This window comes from Eucalyptus grandis, chromosome 4 (assembly GCF_016545825.1).
Source record: "Eucalyptus grandis isolate ANBG69807.140 chromosome 4, ASM1654582v1, whole genome shotgun sequence".
NCBI lineage: Eukaryota > Viridiplantae > Streptophyta > Magnoliopsida > Myrtales > Myrtaceae > Eucalyptus > Eucalyptus grandis.
The window spans coordinates 39042394-39058985 of record NC_052615.1 but is presented as its reverse complement, the minus strand read 5'-3'; the positions used below and the strand labels follow the sequence as shown (position 1 = coordinate 39058985).

The 16592-nt window shown below is 39.2% G+C and overlaps 1 protein-coding gene across 1 annotated transcript; it reads left to right on the top strand.

Annotated features, from left to right (window-relative positions):
- The first annotated feature begins 171 nt into the window (after positions 1–171).
- Positions 172–14576, top strand: LOC104442404 (endoribonuclease Dicer homolog 1). Its single transcript, XM_010055843.3, has 20 exons — positions 172–1585; positions 1685–1798; positions 2673–2883; positions 3028–3422; positions 3499–3724; positions 5071–5243; positions 5331–5453; positions 5540–5700; positions 5794–6027; positions 8330–8480; positions 8559–8741; positions 10843–11004; positions 11080–11175; positions 11264–11892; positions 11967–12067; positions 12214–12404; positions 12477–13394; positions 13544–13708; positions 13889–14253; positions 14331–14576. The coding sequence occupies exons 1-20, from the start codon at positions 524–526 to the stop codon at positions 14506–14508; spliced, it is 5838 nt and encodes a 1945-aa protein (XP_010054145.2). The 5' UTR covers positions 172–523; the 3' UTR covers positions 14509–14576.
- Positions 14577–16592: the final 2016 nt, after the last annotated feature.

Sequence of the window (16592 nt, the reverse complement as noted above, 5' to 3'; positions counted from 1 at the left end):
AACAACCAAACGCTTGAGCCATAAAGGTCCCCACCATCGCCCTGCTTTTTCCCCGAATCTCTCGCGCGACACTTTTGCTTTTTCGACCAGAGAGAGACGGAACGAACCAAGAGGGGGAGGAGGAGGAGGAGGAGGAGGGGGGGCTCTATCGATTCCTCTCTCTCTCTCTCTCTCTCCATTATTCCATTCCATTCTATTCCCAATCTCTCTCTCTCTCTCTCTCTCTCTCTCTCCATTACTTCCTCTTCCTGCTGCTCTCCTCCTCTCCTCCATCTGGTCGTAGAAGAGCTAAACAGCGCTCTCCTTCTCTCCTTCCCCTCAACGCCCCTCCCCTGTCGCTTTCGTTCCGCATTCCTCTCTCTCTCTCTCTCTCTCTCTCCCGGGCATCCGCTTCGTTTGGAGGAGAAGATCGGGCGCACCCGAATCAGTCGCTGCCTTCTCGTTGTAATCAGGTACCTACAACACTTGATCGATATCCCAAACCCCGTCCGTTCGTTGAACATCATCGATTATCGCCCCGGAGATGGAGGAGGAGGATAAGTCTAGGGCTTTGGGGAATGGGGATGGAGCCCATTCTTCTTACTGGCTCGATGCTTGTGAGTTCCCGCCCTGCGACGTCGTCCCTGACTTCGTCGATTTCGATGCTGTCGACACCCCCGCCGACGCCGCCCACCATACCCTCCTCAACGCCAACGACTTCTTCGGAGGTATTGACCGCATTCTCGACAGCATCAAAAGCGGCGATGCGCTCCCTCCTCCTCCTTCTCCCCCTCCTCCTCCTTCTCCTCCTCCTCCTCCTCCTCTTCCTCCTCCCCCTCCTCCTCCTCCTCCTCCTAGCTCTGAGGAGGAGACTCGTGCTTTTGTCGACGCTGCCCCTGGATGCCTCGTCGATTGTGACTCTCAGTCCTTGTCTAGCAATGGAGGAGAGCAAAACGGGTTTCAGAGGCACGATGACCGGGAAAGCCAAAGAGAAGACCTCTCTCGCGAGGAAAGGAGCAATAAGAGAAGCAGGTGCGGCGCCCACGGTGGCCTCGCTCTCCACGCGATGAAGGGGAATCCTTACCACCGGGAGAGGGACAAGGAAAGACAGTCGGGCCTGAAGAGGCTGCGTGATTGGGATGAGTTCGACAGGAGAGATAGGGATCACATCAGGAGAAGAGAGCACCGCAGCGGTTCTGGACGACGGGATGGGAGGGAGAGGGAATGGAGAGATAGGGAAGCGAACGGCTACTGGGAGAGGGACCGCCTAGGCTCCAATGAGATTGTTTTCCGATTAGGTGCTTGGGAAGCTGATCGTAGCAGAGAGGAGAAGTCCAGAATTGACAATATTCAGGACTGCAATGGGAGGGTAGATGACAAGCCTGAAGATCATAAGGAGAGATTTCCTGAGGAACATGCCCGGCAATATCAGTTGGATGTTCTTGAACAGGCCAAAAGGAAGAACACAATAGCTTTTCTGGAAACAGGGGCAGGGAAGACCTTAATCGCTGTTCTGCTCATCAAAAGTGTTTGTGCTGATCTGCAGAAGCTAAACAGGAAAATGCTATCTGTATTTCTAGTGCCCAAAGTTCCGCTTGTTTATCAGGTAATTTTTGGTTTATGTCATCAAAATTAGCTCCACTGCACTATTGTGGTATCTAATATGCTTTGTTGTTGTCTTTTCTGCTCCTCTTGTCCAATTCAGCAAGCCGAAGTAATCCGCGAGCGTACTGGTTACCAAGTTGGTCATTATTGTGGTGAAATGGGTCAGGACTTTTGGGATGCTAGACGGTGGCAACGTGAATTTGAGACAAAGCAGGTTTCTGCTATTTATATTCTTGACAATCTTCTTTTATTTTTCATTCAAATTCTCGGCAATGTTCACTTTAGCGAGGGTTGTTACATGAAATAACTATAAAGGTAAAGACGTGACTTTTAGCAGATGAGTATGTAGCGAGGCCTTGCCAGACATGCTCTTCGATGTCCCTTACATCTTTTATTTGGATAGAGAAAAACAGCAATATGATTAGTTAGTAGAAAGTGCTGGATCAAAGAAGACAAAACACTTGCATTAGAAGCTTCATTCCTTTAAGCAATATTTTGCTTAGCTCTCTCCAAATATGCCACCCACAACAAGGTGGTGCAACCTTACATGATTTCTATGAGATTGAACCATCCATAAAGGCATTGCAAGAGATGAATTGATTGGCCTCCCTGAGTGCTTTTAATGTATTCTATTTTCCAACTGGGTGCACCTCTGAAGGAATATATTCCCTGAGTTGAAAGTCTAATTGTAATTAATGGAAAGATGACCAGCAGAGTAATTGAATTAATTGCATATGCAACATCAATCGATGTGAACGAAATTCTTTTTTCTGAGGTGGTCAATGGTAAGAGTTTTATCCCACACAAAGGTCTAACAAAAAAAAAAAATTGTTAGGAATATTAGAAAGCCCTATTGCTTCACAGGGGGGAGGCTGAGGAGAGACACTTTCAATGATTCTGCTTAATTACAGAACTGCAGTACAAACAGTGCTCATTGTTTTATTTCTCCAATTTTAGGAAATTTAGGTCTTTTCCTGTAGGTCCATTTATTTAGCAAAATAGGCTTATCTAATTAGGCTTTCTTGGTTTTCTTTTTTCAGTTATGATGGTGATGATTACATTTTTGAGGTCTCTTCCTTCCATTGCAGGTTTTGGTGATGACCGCTCAAATACTGTTGAACATCCTAAGGCACAGTATAATAAAAATGGAAGCTATAAATCTCCTTATATTGGACGAATGCCATCATGCTGTGAAGAAACATCCATATTCCTTGGTGATGTCTGAGTTCTATCATACCACACCCAAAGAGAAGAGACCGTCTGTTTTTGGAATGACTGCTTCACCTGTTAATTTAAAGGGTACATATAAAAGTAGATATTACTCTGACAATTCTATCTTTTTTTGAGATAGTACCTTTTCTGGAGCAGTTGAAGATTGAGAATTATATGTAAGTACATTCTTATTTCATAGCAGTAAAACTTACTGGTTCTATTATATTTCAGGCGTTTCAAGTCAAGTGGATTGTGCAATCAAAATTAGGAATCTTGAAAGCAAGCTTGATTCTGTTGTCTGTACCATAAAAGATCGAAAGGAGCTGGAAAAGCATGTTCCAATGCCATCTGAAGTTGTCGTGGAGTATGATAAAGCAGCTAGTTTGTGGTCCCTCCATGAGCAAATAAAACAAATGGAAGTGGCAGTTGAAGAAGCTGCACAATCTAGTTCTAGGAGAAGCAAGTGGCAATTTATGGGTGCCCGTGATGCAGGTGCAAGGGAAGAACTGCGCCAAGTTTATGGTGTTTCTGAAAGAACGGAGAGTGATGGTGCTGCTAACTTAATACAAAAGCTTAGAGCAATCAATTATGCTCTTGGTGAGCTGGGACAATGGTGTGCTTACAAGGTGCCAATAAGTCAATATGTGCTTCTTTCTTTGATTTTTCATAACTTGCACAGCTAGCTGAGGCACTTTTTTCCAGGTTGCGCTATCCTTCTTGACAGCTCTGCAGAATGATGAGAGAACGAATTACCAGCTCGATGTTAAGTTTCAGGAATCCTACCTTAGTAAAGTTGTATCCCTCTTGCAATGCCAACTGTCAGAGGGGGCTGCTTTTGAGAAAGATATGATGTCCGTGGAAAGTGGTGTCAGATTGGATGTAACTAATATTGATGAGATGGAGGAAGGAGAGCTTCCTGACAGTCATGGTGAGCAGACCCTTAACTCTGATTTTATCCAGAAGTAATCTCTGTTTATCTTTTGGAGGTTTTAGAGGATTGCCTTTCCTCTGTCTGATGTGCGGGAAATCCCTAAGGCTTGCTTATAGCAGATTCCATTGGATACTAGTGAATTACAATGTTGCCACTCAGAACTGACACACTATGTAGAAAAAAGGGCACGGAGTCAATTGCACTGTGATAAAATGTGTTGCCACATCAAAATATTCTCCAAATCAAACAATAATGATTTATGTTGTATATTACCAACCCTCGACTGGTGTGAACTCTAGGTAAAAGATTCATTGCATGACAATTTTGCAAGCAAACAAAGAGGGAGGAATATAGAAATAAATCTTGATGATGGAAAAAATGTTGGAGACAGTGGCAAATATGTGCATTTCTTGAACTATTGCCTTTTGTTATATCTGGAGGAACTTCTCTTTTTGCGCATGTGCACATTGTGTTTCAGGTGAATTCTCTGTTCTTTCATTGCGGATTCATTCTCTCAACCTATGGAGTCATATCTTCAGCTCTTCAAAGATGTTTTAGGTCATTCTATGACATGCTATTAGTAGTTGGAATGCTTTAATGGGTTATTCAGCTCCAAAGAAATCTGAGAGTACCACACTGGTTTGTCTTACATGGTATATTTGGAGTAAACATAATGAGTTGTTTGAGGAACTTGAGCTCCTGTTGCTACTATTTTGGATTCTTTTATACATTGATGTGCTTTAATTCCATCTAGTCTTAATGTTTTGGGTGAAATATACTTTAACAGTTTCCTTTTAAATTTTAATTTTGCTGTTTGACTTTTACTATTGCATACACCTCGAATTGTTAAAATAGATGGATATCAACATTTTAATTTTGCGATCAATTAAATATTTTCTTTTTCTTTTTTTTTAAATCAAAATAATTCGTTGTTTGGGATAACTTCAAAATGTTGAGTTGCAAACGAAAAAAATCAAATATGTTTTAGTTTCCATTTGTCTCTCTTTCTAATGTACAGTGTTTTTGTCTCTCTATGAAAGCCTCTATTTTTTATCAATTGGGCACAATTGTGCTGTTAGGTTTCATGGTTATTGTCGATAATAGCATTTCAATACATCTGTTCATTATACTGACGTTGCGAATGCAGTGAATGTAGCAGATTCATCTTCATGGGTTATAAAACACGTATCGCGCAGTTAAGGACACACAACAGTATATTCTTGTGAAAAGAATCAAAACTATATATACGAGTTAGATGAAATATAAAATTTAAAAATTCTGGAAAAACACTTCATGAAGTTGGATACTATTTGATTCAATGTTTGGATTTGATTTTGGTACAGCTGTTTCCGGTGGAGAGCATGTGGATGTCATAATAGGAGCAGCTGTGGCTGATGGAAAGGTGACTCCAAAAGTGCAGGCATTAATTAAAATACTTCTCGGATACCAACATACAGAGGATTTTCGGGCAATTATATTTGTTGAGCGTGTTGTTGCTGCTTTGGTTCTTCCTAAGGTTTGAACTAAGAATATCATAGACTCTTCTATATCTCATTTCCTTTACAGGTTCCTCATATTGTTTTGTGTTCATTGAAGCATTCAGGTGTTTGCAGAGCTTCCATCTTTAAGTTTTATCAAATGTGCGAGCTTGATTGGGCATAATAATAGTCAGGAAATGAGGACATGCCAAATGCAGGAGACTATTGCCAAATTCCGAGATGGTCGTGTAAGTTTAGTTAAAATTCAAGACCGAAGTTTGTGAAGAGCTGAGGTATTTGGTAGCTATTCTGATTTAACACAGCATCTTTGTAGGTGACATTGCTGGTTGCAACTAGCGTTGCTGAGGAAGGTCTTGATATACGGCAATGCAATGTTGTAATTCGATTTGACCTTGCAAAAACTGTTTTGGCATACATTCAGTCACGTGGCCGTGCTAGAAAGCCCGGGTCAGATTACATCTTGATGGTTGAGAGGTGCATATTTCAAGTTTTTCTAAATGCATGTATTTTTTATGCGGCACCGGTCGACTCGAGCAAAGTTAATATTCAAATGCTTTATTTTCCTAGGGGAAATTTGTCTCATGCGGCATTTTTGAGGAATGCAAGGAATAGTGAGGAGACACTGCGAAAAGAAGCAATTGAAAGAACTGACCTTAGTCATGTGAAGGACACATCCAAGTTAATTTCACAGGAGGCTATACTAGGTACAGTGTACCAGGTAGAGTCAACTGGTGCTATCGTCAGCTTAAACTCTGCTGTGGGACTTATTCATTTCTACTGCTCTCAGCTTCCGAGTGACAGGTATGATATAATTGTTGTGGGAAAACTACACTTTGCATCATGTAGCATGGGTGGATTGCACTTTACATGCTTTCCCTCTTTTGTTAGTCAATGATGAAATTACAATGATGCTGTGATATCTTAATATTGTCGAGATAAAGGTATCCACAGATTAGAAAAGAATTAAAGAGAGTGAGTAGAGGGAGGGAGTGAATGGGTCAGTGAATTAGCTCATTTGGCCAAACTAATCTCATTCTATACACTTAAAATGAATGGTTACAGGAATAAGGTGATGTGGCCATCTTCAAAAGTTTTCCCTTTTATGTTGAGAGTTAACTGGTCGTTTTCAAGATTAAGGCCACCCAGTTCTTTTCCATTTCATTTTATATCTTTTGTCATTGGGGAATTGAATAGAAATCATTTTTGAATTTTCCTTCGTATAGAATTTGGAGCAGTAGGCTGTGGTCATTTTGGTTTTTGGGGTAGCACACTCCTGTTCAAATTTTAGGTCTTTTTCCCCCCTTTTAAATTACCTTAATTTCCACATGTGAACACGTGTCTAGAAAATTCCTCAAGAATTTCTTTTTTTTTTTTGTTAGTTTGTTTCAGAGTGGACACCTATTGAATTATGACAAAAATACATGTTTTCTCTTAAAAGACCGATAATTTACTCATATGCTGGAATTCTAACCTTCAAACATAGTTAACTTAGCTAAATAGAATGTAACATGAAAAGAAATCATTGCCACTATCTAATACTAAAATAGTTTATTCATTGAGACCATATGTTTATATGTCACGCCGTTCCATTGTCTAAGTTATGATATTAAAATGAATTTCCCATATATCAAGATGAATTGGTTTGTGAACAGAAAAGAAGGATGTGATTTCTTGATGATTATTTTATGAACTATATTCTTCCCTTTTGTCTAACCTATATATGAGAAAGAAAAATATATATAAATTAGTTGAATATAAACACTGAAGTGGGTAATATGGTTTGTTGAGATTTGTCTAATGAGGTTTTCCTTTGAAATATTCCTTCTTGCTCCATTTTCTATCCTAGCACAAAACATCCATTCTATAATAAATAGTTAATACTTAAAAATGTGGTCGGTACTTCTTGAATAGTTTACATGTTTGTGGTTCAATATGGTTTCTATCTCTATCTTATCAGTTTATTGGATTTTCAGTTCTTAACATCAACCGAGCTAATAAGGTTGAATTTTAATTAGGAGTTCCATTCAACCTTATGTTCACAATTACCTTAGTAGGATTAATTTCAAACTTTATATTCCTCATTGAAAAAGAGGCAACAAAAGAACAAAGGTATCTTCATAGCGCTACAAGGAAATAGCTTTATGGGGATGAATTATAGAGACAGAAGAATACATTGTGGCGAGTTACAATGTAAGGCAATGAGATTAAGTTCATTTCCATTGGCTCAATCTATGATGACAAAACAATATATTAGAACCATTTCTATGATAAGGACCACTTTTTTTAATCTAAACTCATGAAATAGGTAAGCTTATGGCCTAGGAAAAGACTAAGCTAAATTCATAATTGGTGGCTCTGGCATTAACTTTTTTCTTTTTTTCTTTTTTTGGATAATGTCAACTATCCAAATATATGCCTTGACTCAAGCTTAAAACTTTCTCTGATGAGGCTTAAAATTTTTGCCCTTGGTGGCATGGAGAATAAGGAAGGTCATTTCACTTTACACAGTACGATTGGGAGTTTGGATCATGCAATATGATAAAGGATGAAATTCTAATTCAAAAGTGAACAAAATCATCATACAATTCTCACAATCCCAGGCATCGAACAGGTCATTTTCTAGTTTTTATGAGAAAAATCAGTCCCAATAGTTATGATGATATCCTTGGGCACTTTTGCGAAAAGAAACTTTCTGCGCATGACATTGATGGATAAAGGATAAGTATTTTATTAGTGGCACAAACTGCAGGATACGAAGTGTGATTTTTCCAACACTTCTTTTGAAGATGCCCTACGTGCACTTGTCAAGCATTACCACAAAAGAAAGTTACCTATTCAAGATGTTGAAATAGAGATCAGTGTAATGAATGTTTGCGTTAGAGCAAAAAAAAATGAACATGTAAAAATCAGCTTTAGACATCCTAAAAGCACCTCACAAAGTGGCATAAGGGCACCCTCTAGCAATTTTCTTTACATAAGTTCAAGATGCAAAGTGCAATGATGGATGAATTGTAGATGAATTTTGTGATTTTTTTCATTTTTTTTTCAACTACTTAGCATCAGAATTCTTTCTTTCTGCCTAAAATTGCATTCACCACTTCAGATATTCAATTCTTCGTCCTGAATTTATCATGGAGAGGCATGAGAAGCCTGGAGGCCCCACCGAATATTCCTGCAGGCTTCAGCTCCCTTGCAATGCACCTTTTGAAAAACTTGAGGGCCCTATATGTAGCTCAATGCGACTTGCACAACAGGCATGCGTCTCTCTCTCCATCACTAGAGCTCAAGATACGGATTCAGCAGGATCTGACAAAATTATTTCTGACATACAGGCTGTTTGCTTGGCTGCTTGCAAGAAGCTCCATGAGATGGGAGCATTCACTGACATGCTATTACCAGATAAAGGAAGCGGGGAAGAAGGGAAAACCGTTGACCAGAATGATGAAGGAGATCCTCTTCCTGGCACTGCCCGACATAGGGAGTTTTATCCTGAGGGTGTGGCTGACATTCTCCAGGTATATACACCATGCATGCAATGCTTATCATGGTAGTTGTTGGTTGTTATAACAAGGGAACCTGGATTGCTTAATAATTACATTTTGCAGCATAATTTCCTAGCTGTCCTCATCTCTATGACAATTCAATCTTAGGGAACTTTTGGGTGTGGAAACATTCTATGATCATTCTAGTTAGCTTTTATGTTTTTGCAATGTTTTGGTTATTCTAAGAGGTCATTGGAAAAGAGTTTACTTAATGTCTATGAAGCAAAATGTTGGATTGTTAGTGAAATATATTACTCGACCATGTTGGAAGGGTTCGATTTCCCTCCACCATGATTAGATGAAGCCTGCTTAGCCCTGTGATCTCACATGGACCAGCAGTTTTGTCTTTTGTCTGCCCGACGTGGTTACACTTTCATACTGCTGGCAGGGAGGTCATTCGGGGGGGCCTCCCACCCAAAAAAAGGAAAGCAAAAATAAAAGGAATAGTTATTAGCATAAAAGAACAGATCATTAAGATCTCTCTGAAAAACGAAACAGTCATTTCCAGTGTTCATAACAATCATTAAGTTATCAACTGGAGATTAAGAATAGGAACAGCAAGTTAGTAGCTGGTGACCAAGTGTGTTGCAATTAAAAGCACTCTGTTTGGAAAATCAGGAGCCTGTGAATTGTTTCTTCTCTCGTTTAAATCTTTTCTTATTGGCTGATCTATCCAGTGTTTGTGTACCCCCAAGTCTCACTGACCGTGTTTCTGCCAAAGTTGCCCAAATATGGTTTTGCAAAACCAGTTTGGGTTGACCTTGTTCAATCCACCTGAAATCATCAGCATGGTATGGATGTAGTATAGAAGATTTTTTTTTTTTTGGTCGGTAGATGTAGTATAGAACTGATCAAGCATTATTTGGAACCAATCATGAATAGCGTATAGTTTTGATATGATTTGAAACTGACAGCATGGTTATATTTGTCCTGCTAATCAAATTCAGCTTCAAATAAAAATTGCTTTGATCGAAGTCCTCAAAAAATTGCAGTCTAGGACTTCCATTTCTTGAGTTACCTTAATGGGGTCACCTTGCTCCAATGTTGCTTCAGATATTAGCCTTCTTTCTCTTGCATTTACATGCAAAAGTCAACATTTTCAGCAAATGGCAATTGCACAATGTAGTAGTGCTGAAAGAGAACAGCAAATGTATGTAGTTAGCTTACCGCAAAAATAAAAAAAAATAAAAAAAGTACATTCAATCGTGTTCACAATATAGCCCTTTTAAGTTTGTGTAGGATCTATGTTCCCTGATTCTACTATGGGTCAAGTAGATATAACAAATTGCCACGTTAAATTCGCTTGGACGTATCAGATGTTAGCTTGAGATTTATCTATTGGGATATAATCCATAATCAAGAGACTCTACAGGATTAGTTTACTGAGGCTGTTTTAATTTAGTTATTATCTAATCAGACTTTCCAATTCTTAGAAGCTCAAGCACACTGTCGATAAGGTGTTGGTGAGTTAATTTTGTTTTTTGCTAACAGTGTAATTGGTGAATTAGATTTTATTAACGGTTCGATAACTGCCATCATGGATAGATGATAAGAATTCCTATCTCTTGGGTATTGCCATGTTTCTATCCGTGTTTTACTCATACATGCTGTTGACATCAGGAGTGGTCTTTTCCATCCTCATAAGTCGCGCCTTGGATGATGTATCTTACTGTAGTTTAGGATTTTTTTTCAAGTTTGCACCTCGGCTCATGAGATATTGAAGACCTCATAAAATCGTTATGTTCTCCAGTCTGAATAATCAATTCGATTGGCAAATTAACATTTCTTGGAGATTTGTACAACTAAACACATGATCAGTCAACCTTTTTTTTCCTCAGTTTGATTTATTCAGCTGGGTAGTCACAGACTTCAACAGCCGGGGTAAAACTATGCTAGACTCTTAGGTCAAGTTGAGATGGGACAAGTTCTGTTGTTCTTAGTACCTCTTCTGAATTTCCCCTGTTCAACCCTCATCCAAACATGTTTTGTTATGCCCCCCTGTGTTATAAATAATTGCACCGGTTGTCATATGAATACTACCTATTGCATCTTCTGAAGCTTTTTAACTTTTTAGGGAGACTGGATCTTGCATGGACGAGATGGTTGCAGTGACTCCAAATTGCTTCTTCTTCATATGTATGCTGTCAAATGCACAAATATTGGCTCTACGAAGGATACGTTTTTAACTCAAGTTTCAGGCTTTTCTGTACTGTTTGGAAATATGCTGGATGCAGAGGTACTTTGTAGTTTTGAATTCTTTGGTTGCGAAGGAAGTGCAGAGTTTGGTTCTAAATTCACTTACTTTTTTTAGGTGTTATCGATGTCCATGGATCTATTTATCGCTCGAACCATGATAACAAAGGCATCTCTTCTTTATAGGGGCTCAATTAGTATAACTGAAAATCAGGTATAAATGTTTTTTTGATAATTATTTGTATTCACTTTAATCTGGGTTGTTTAGCGCTTAACTAATTTCCCCCTCTGGTCATGGATAGTTAAAATCTCTTAAAAGCTTTCATGTACGATTGATGAGCATTGTGCTGGATGTGGATGTTGAACCTTCAACCACTCCATGGGATCCTGCAAAGGCTTATTTATTTGTCCCTTTGGTTGGCGATAAATCTATAGATCCACTTAAAGAGATTGACTGGGATCTGGTCGATGAAATTGTCGGAACAAATGCATGGAGCAATCCACTTCAGAGAGCCCGGCCAGATGTGTACCTAGGTACAAACGAGCGTACACTTGGTGGGGACAGAAGGGAGTATGGGTTTGGGAAGTTGCGGCATGGTATGGCTTTTGGACTCAAGTCCCACCCAACTTATGGGATTAGAGGAGCTGTAGCACAATTCGATGTTGTGAAAGCTGCTGGATTGCTTCCTCAGAGAGATGCCTTTGAAATGGAAGAGAATCAGGACTTAACCAAAGACAAATTGATGATGGCTGATTCTTGCATAAGTTCTAATGATTTGGTGGGAAGAATTGTGACGGCTGCACATTCTGGAAAGAGGTTTTATGTCGACTCCATATGTTATGATATGACTGCAGAGAACTCATTTCCAAGAAAAGAAGGCTATCTTGGCCCATTGGAGTATAGCTCATATGCTGATTATTACAGACAAAAGTAAGATTCCCCCCTCCTGCATCTCTCTCTCTCTCTCTCTCTTTCTCTCTCTGACACATGAATTTGACTTTCAGGTATGGGGTTGAATTGGTCTATAAACAACAACCATTGATCAAAGGACGTGGAGTGTCATATTGCAAGAACTTACTGTCGCCTAGATTTGAACACTCAGAAGGTGCTTTTCCATTCCTTTTAGACTTTAGTTTTTTTTTTTTTTTTTTTTAAATCTTAAATGGATAGGATAGATTTAGTTTTTAATTTTTGGGTTATAGGTTTATTGCTCCTATGTCTAATGAGATTTGCTTCTTCTGTCTCATTAAGGTGAATCTGAGGAAATTCTGGACAGGACATATTATGTGTTCCTCCCCCCCGAACTCTGTCTAGTGCATCCACTTCCCGGGTCACTTGTTCGTGGAGCTCAACGATTGCCTTCAATAATGAGAAGGGTAGAGAGCATACTGCTTGCAATTCAACTCAAGGATGTAATAGATTATTCGGTCCCTGCTTCAAAGGTGTGTTATATTCTAAGTTTTGAAAAAGTTGCTGTCTTGTGCATCTTATTAGTGTCTCTTTTGTCTCGACAGATCTTGGAAGCTTTGACTGCAGCCTCATGTCAGGAGACATTCTGTTATGAAAGAGCAGAGCTCCTTGGAGATGCTTACTTAAAATGGGTTGTAAGCAAATTTCTATTTCTTAGATATCCTCAAAAGCATGAGGGTCAGCTGACCAGAATGAGGCAACAAATGGTGAGTAACATGGTCTTGTATGAGTATGCTTTGAATAAAGGACTTCAATCATATATCCAAGCGGATAGATTTGCTCCATCTAGATGGGCTGCACCAGGAGTGCTTCCTGTCTTCGATGAGGATACAAAGGATGAAACTTCCTTGTTTGATATGGAGCATTCACTTGCTGAAGTTGGAGGTAGGTCAGATGTAATTGGGGCTGAGTTTGATGATGAAAGCATTGAAGATGGTGAAGTTGAGAGTGACTCAAGTTCTTACAGAGTTCTGTCTAGCAAGACACTAGCAGATGTTGTTGAAGCATTGATTGGGGTGTATTATGTTGAAGGTGGGAAGAATGCTGCCAATCACTTCATGAAATGGGTAGGAATACGGGTTGAGTTTGATAATGACGAGAAAGAATGTGCAATCAGGCCATCAAATGTCCCAGAGAGCATCCTCAGGAGTGTCAATTTTGATGCTTTAGAATCTGCCCTTAATTTGAAGTTTAATGACAGAGGCTTCTTGATAGAAGCTATTACTCATGCTTCACGACCATCTTCTGGAGTCTCTTGCTACCAGCGCTTAGAGTTTGTTGGTGATGCAGTTCTGGATCATCTTATTACAAGACATTTGTTCTTCACTTATACTGATCTTCCACCTGGGCGCTTGACTGATTTACGAGCTGCTGCTGTTAACAATGAGAACTTTGCACGTGTCGCGGTTAAACACAAGCTCCATTTACACCTTCGGCATGGGTCCAGTGCCTTGGAGAAGCAGGTTTTTCATTTCTTTCTTTCTTGCTCGTGACGTTGTATCATCATTAAATTTCTTTTGTGGTTGTTTGATACATAACATGACCCGTAAACAATATTGTTTGACTTGTCTATGAGGGTAATGACTATTAGGTCTTTTGGCTTTTTTTTCAGATCAGGGACTTCGTAAAGGAAGTTCAGGATGAATTGTCAAAGCCAGGTTTCAACTCTTTTGGTTTAGGGGATTGTAAAGCACCAAAAGTCCTTGGCGATATTGTTGAATCCATTGCTGGTGCTATATTCCTTGATAGTGGACATGATACTGCTGTTGTGTGGAAGGTTAGTTTGATCTGGTTGACCTATGGGCATTCTTTTTGCATATGCCCTCTTGGAAAACAAAAAAAAAGGATAAAAAGAAAAAAAAAAATCTTGATAAACAGTGAACATCGTTTTTTTTCTGTTGGAAGTGTGAATACAAAGAGAGTATCTAGAGTACTGAATTGTCTTTTTCTTTTACAGGCTTTTCAGCCCTTGTTGCATCCCATGGTCACTCCAGATAGACTCCCAATGCATCCTGTCAGGGAGCTGCAAGAGCGCTGCCAGCAACAGGCTGAAGGCTTGGAGTATAAAGCCTCTCGAAATGGCAACTTGGCCACAGTTGAAGTCTTTGTTGATGGAGTACAGGTTGGGGTTGCTCAGAATCCACAAAAAAAGATGGCGCAGAAACTTGCTGCACGAAATGCTCTTGCTGTTCTGAAAGAAAGGGATACATCTGATGCTAAGGTGAACAATGATGGAAAGAAGAAAAATGGTAACCAAACATTTACGAGGCAGACACTGAACGACATATGTTTGCGTCGAAACTGGCCAATGCCATTATATAGGTAAGACTGAATTTGTCCTCTCTTATTGCAACTTCTGAACTATGATCATTGATTGTTCAATCCGTATGCACCTTCAGGTGTGTAAATGAGGGTGGCCCTGCACATGCAAAGCGGTTCACGTTCGCCGTTCGTGTAAACACCACTGACAGGGGATGGACGGATGAATGTGTGGGGGAGCCCATGCCAAGTGTCAAAAAGGCAAAGGATTCTGCTGCTGTTCTTCTCTTGGAACTTCTAAACAAATGGTATTCTTGACATTAAAATCTTTTTTTATAAATGGCCCTTAATATGCATTCATTCTCCGGACTAGAAGAATTTGCAAATTGTGATACTTTTCCCCTCTGGTTCTCTTCCCTGACCAATGCGACAGGGATCTTTTTTTTTTTTTTTTTTTTTTGGGGGGGGTGGTGTTATTACGAGGTCTCTCGCTTGTTAAGTATGGAAGGGGATTTTCGTAAAGAACTATGATCATTATTGCTTTGTTATATACTCTCTTGGCATAGAGAGCACCAGAAATTGGAGAGGATACTGATTATACCGGAATTAATAAACAATTTTTATGAAATGTTTGCCCTCAGCTCGACTGAAAAGTAAAAGGTAGAAGGGGGCCCTTATGGAGGCAAATGATAGGATTGGGATTTTTCTAGGATTGTCAATTGATCTCTGATGGCAGTAGCTTATTTGGAAAAATGGAAGCGTACTGTGAAATAAATTATTTGAAAAACCAATGCAATAGAGAAGCTTCTGAGCGTCCATTACAAAGCGTCACATGTGGAGTATCGATCAGCTCGCCAAACTCTATCTCGCACGATATATATACGAAGATGTACACATCAATTGATCAAGCGCAATTTGCTCAAAGGTAATAGCTGGCTCGAGGTCGCCTTTTCCTGGCAAGGCAGCCCTTACTGGCCTTAGGTGAGTGTGACCCTCACGAGCCTTTAGCGGGTCGTCCCTTGACAAATCCCGGCGAGGGTAGTCCTTGCTAGTGGTTGCCTTTGGCTGGTCATCATCAGCCATTACCTAGAGGAAGAACAAAGGATAAAAAGGGAAACAAATAAATAAATAAAGAGAAAAAAATTATTATTAAAATTGATTCATGTCAAAGTTGATTGTGCCACATAAGATAATTAACACTCAAATCAGTGATTTTTAGCTAAAATTAACTGGATAGACAATTGGCAAAATGTTGAAAAGTTTAAGATTCAATTGGTAAAATTATAATATTTATGATTGAATAGACAAAAGTACTGTAGATTTAGGATTTTTTGAATCATTTTCCAAAAAAATTTGTTTTATAAAGAAAATTTTAGTTTTTTCAATGGCATTGTCGGGCCTGCTCTAGTTAGAATTATTGCACTATAAATAATCAATAGGTAGATAGAGAAATAAGAACAATAACTTTTTTGGTACTGCGAAATCCAAAATATGCAGGATATTCTTCCTTAACTGGGGATCGTAGTAAATAGGAAATTAGATCAAAAGTCATTCCAATCACTCACCTTTAGGATAATATGTTGTGACCTCCAAAAGCTTTAATCAAATTGCGCTCATTAGAATCAATCCATAATTTTTTAGGACATTCACAGTCGTGGTGATGCCTTGACTTTATAATGATGGATGAGATCAGTCCTTAGTTACTATCGTTGCGCACAGAATTTAATTGCTCTAATTTCTAGTGTAAATTCAACCACTAAGTAATATAAACCTATCGAATAGATGGTATCATATTGTCATTTTCTCCTTGAACATAAGCATAGTTTAATTGCCTTATATCATTACCGAACCGGCCACAGATCAACATAAGATAAAAAGCTTCACTGGTAGTCGAGTTTCCATAGCGTGCTTAAATTTGATCCAAAACCCACAATAATATTTCTACACATACAAATTGTCACATTTAATATGATAAATCAACTCGGACTTACAATCACAATATAATAAAAAAAAAAATGTTAAGAATTGCTAAACATAAGATTTGCAATGATGACTATTTCAGAAAAAATATATATTTGTGCAAGGAGTAACATTAAGTTTTCTAAAAGAGCTAGGAGAATTTTATGCATGGCAAGCCAAATCTGTACCGGGCAACCCATTTATCTCCTATCAGGAGGGGCAAACCCTATATAACGGTCGAACCCCCTTTCCCTCCCTACTCAGTTTCATGACATAGTGGGAGTGAGCCATCTGAACAAAATACAGTCAAGCTAGTGTTCAGGAACTCCGTGCACCATTAGCTGTGCGCTACTATGCTTTTGTCTTCTTTTTTCCCCAAAAGAACAATATAAGAGAATGTCATCATACTGAAATTGAGCTCCTAAATTTTGAAACACATCAGC

Excerpts from the sequence above, each read along its gene's own strand:
- LOC104442404 (XM_010055843.3), top strand. The coding sequence starts at position 524 with ATGGAGGAGGAGGATAAGTCTAGGGCTTTGGGGAATGGGGATGGAGCC. Across the intron at positions 11,893-11,966 it reads GCTGATTATTACAGACAAAA|GTATGGGGTTGAATTGGTCT; the intron begins GTAAGATTCCCC and ends TTTGACTTTCAG. Across the intron at positions 12,068-12,213 it reads TAGATTTGAACACTCAGAAG|GTGAATCTGAGGAAATTCTG; the intron begins GTGCTTTTCCAT and ends TGTCTCATTAAG.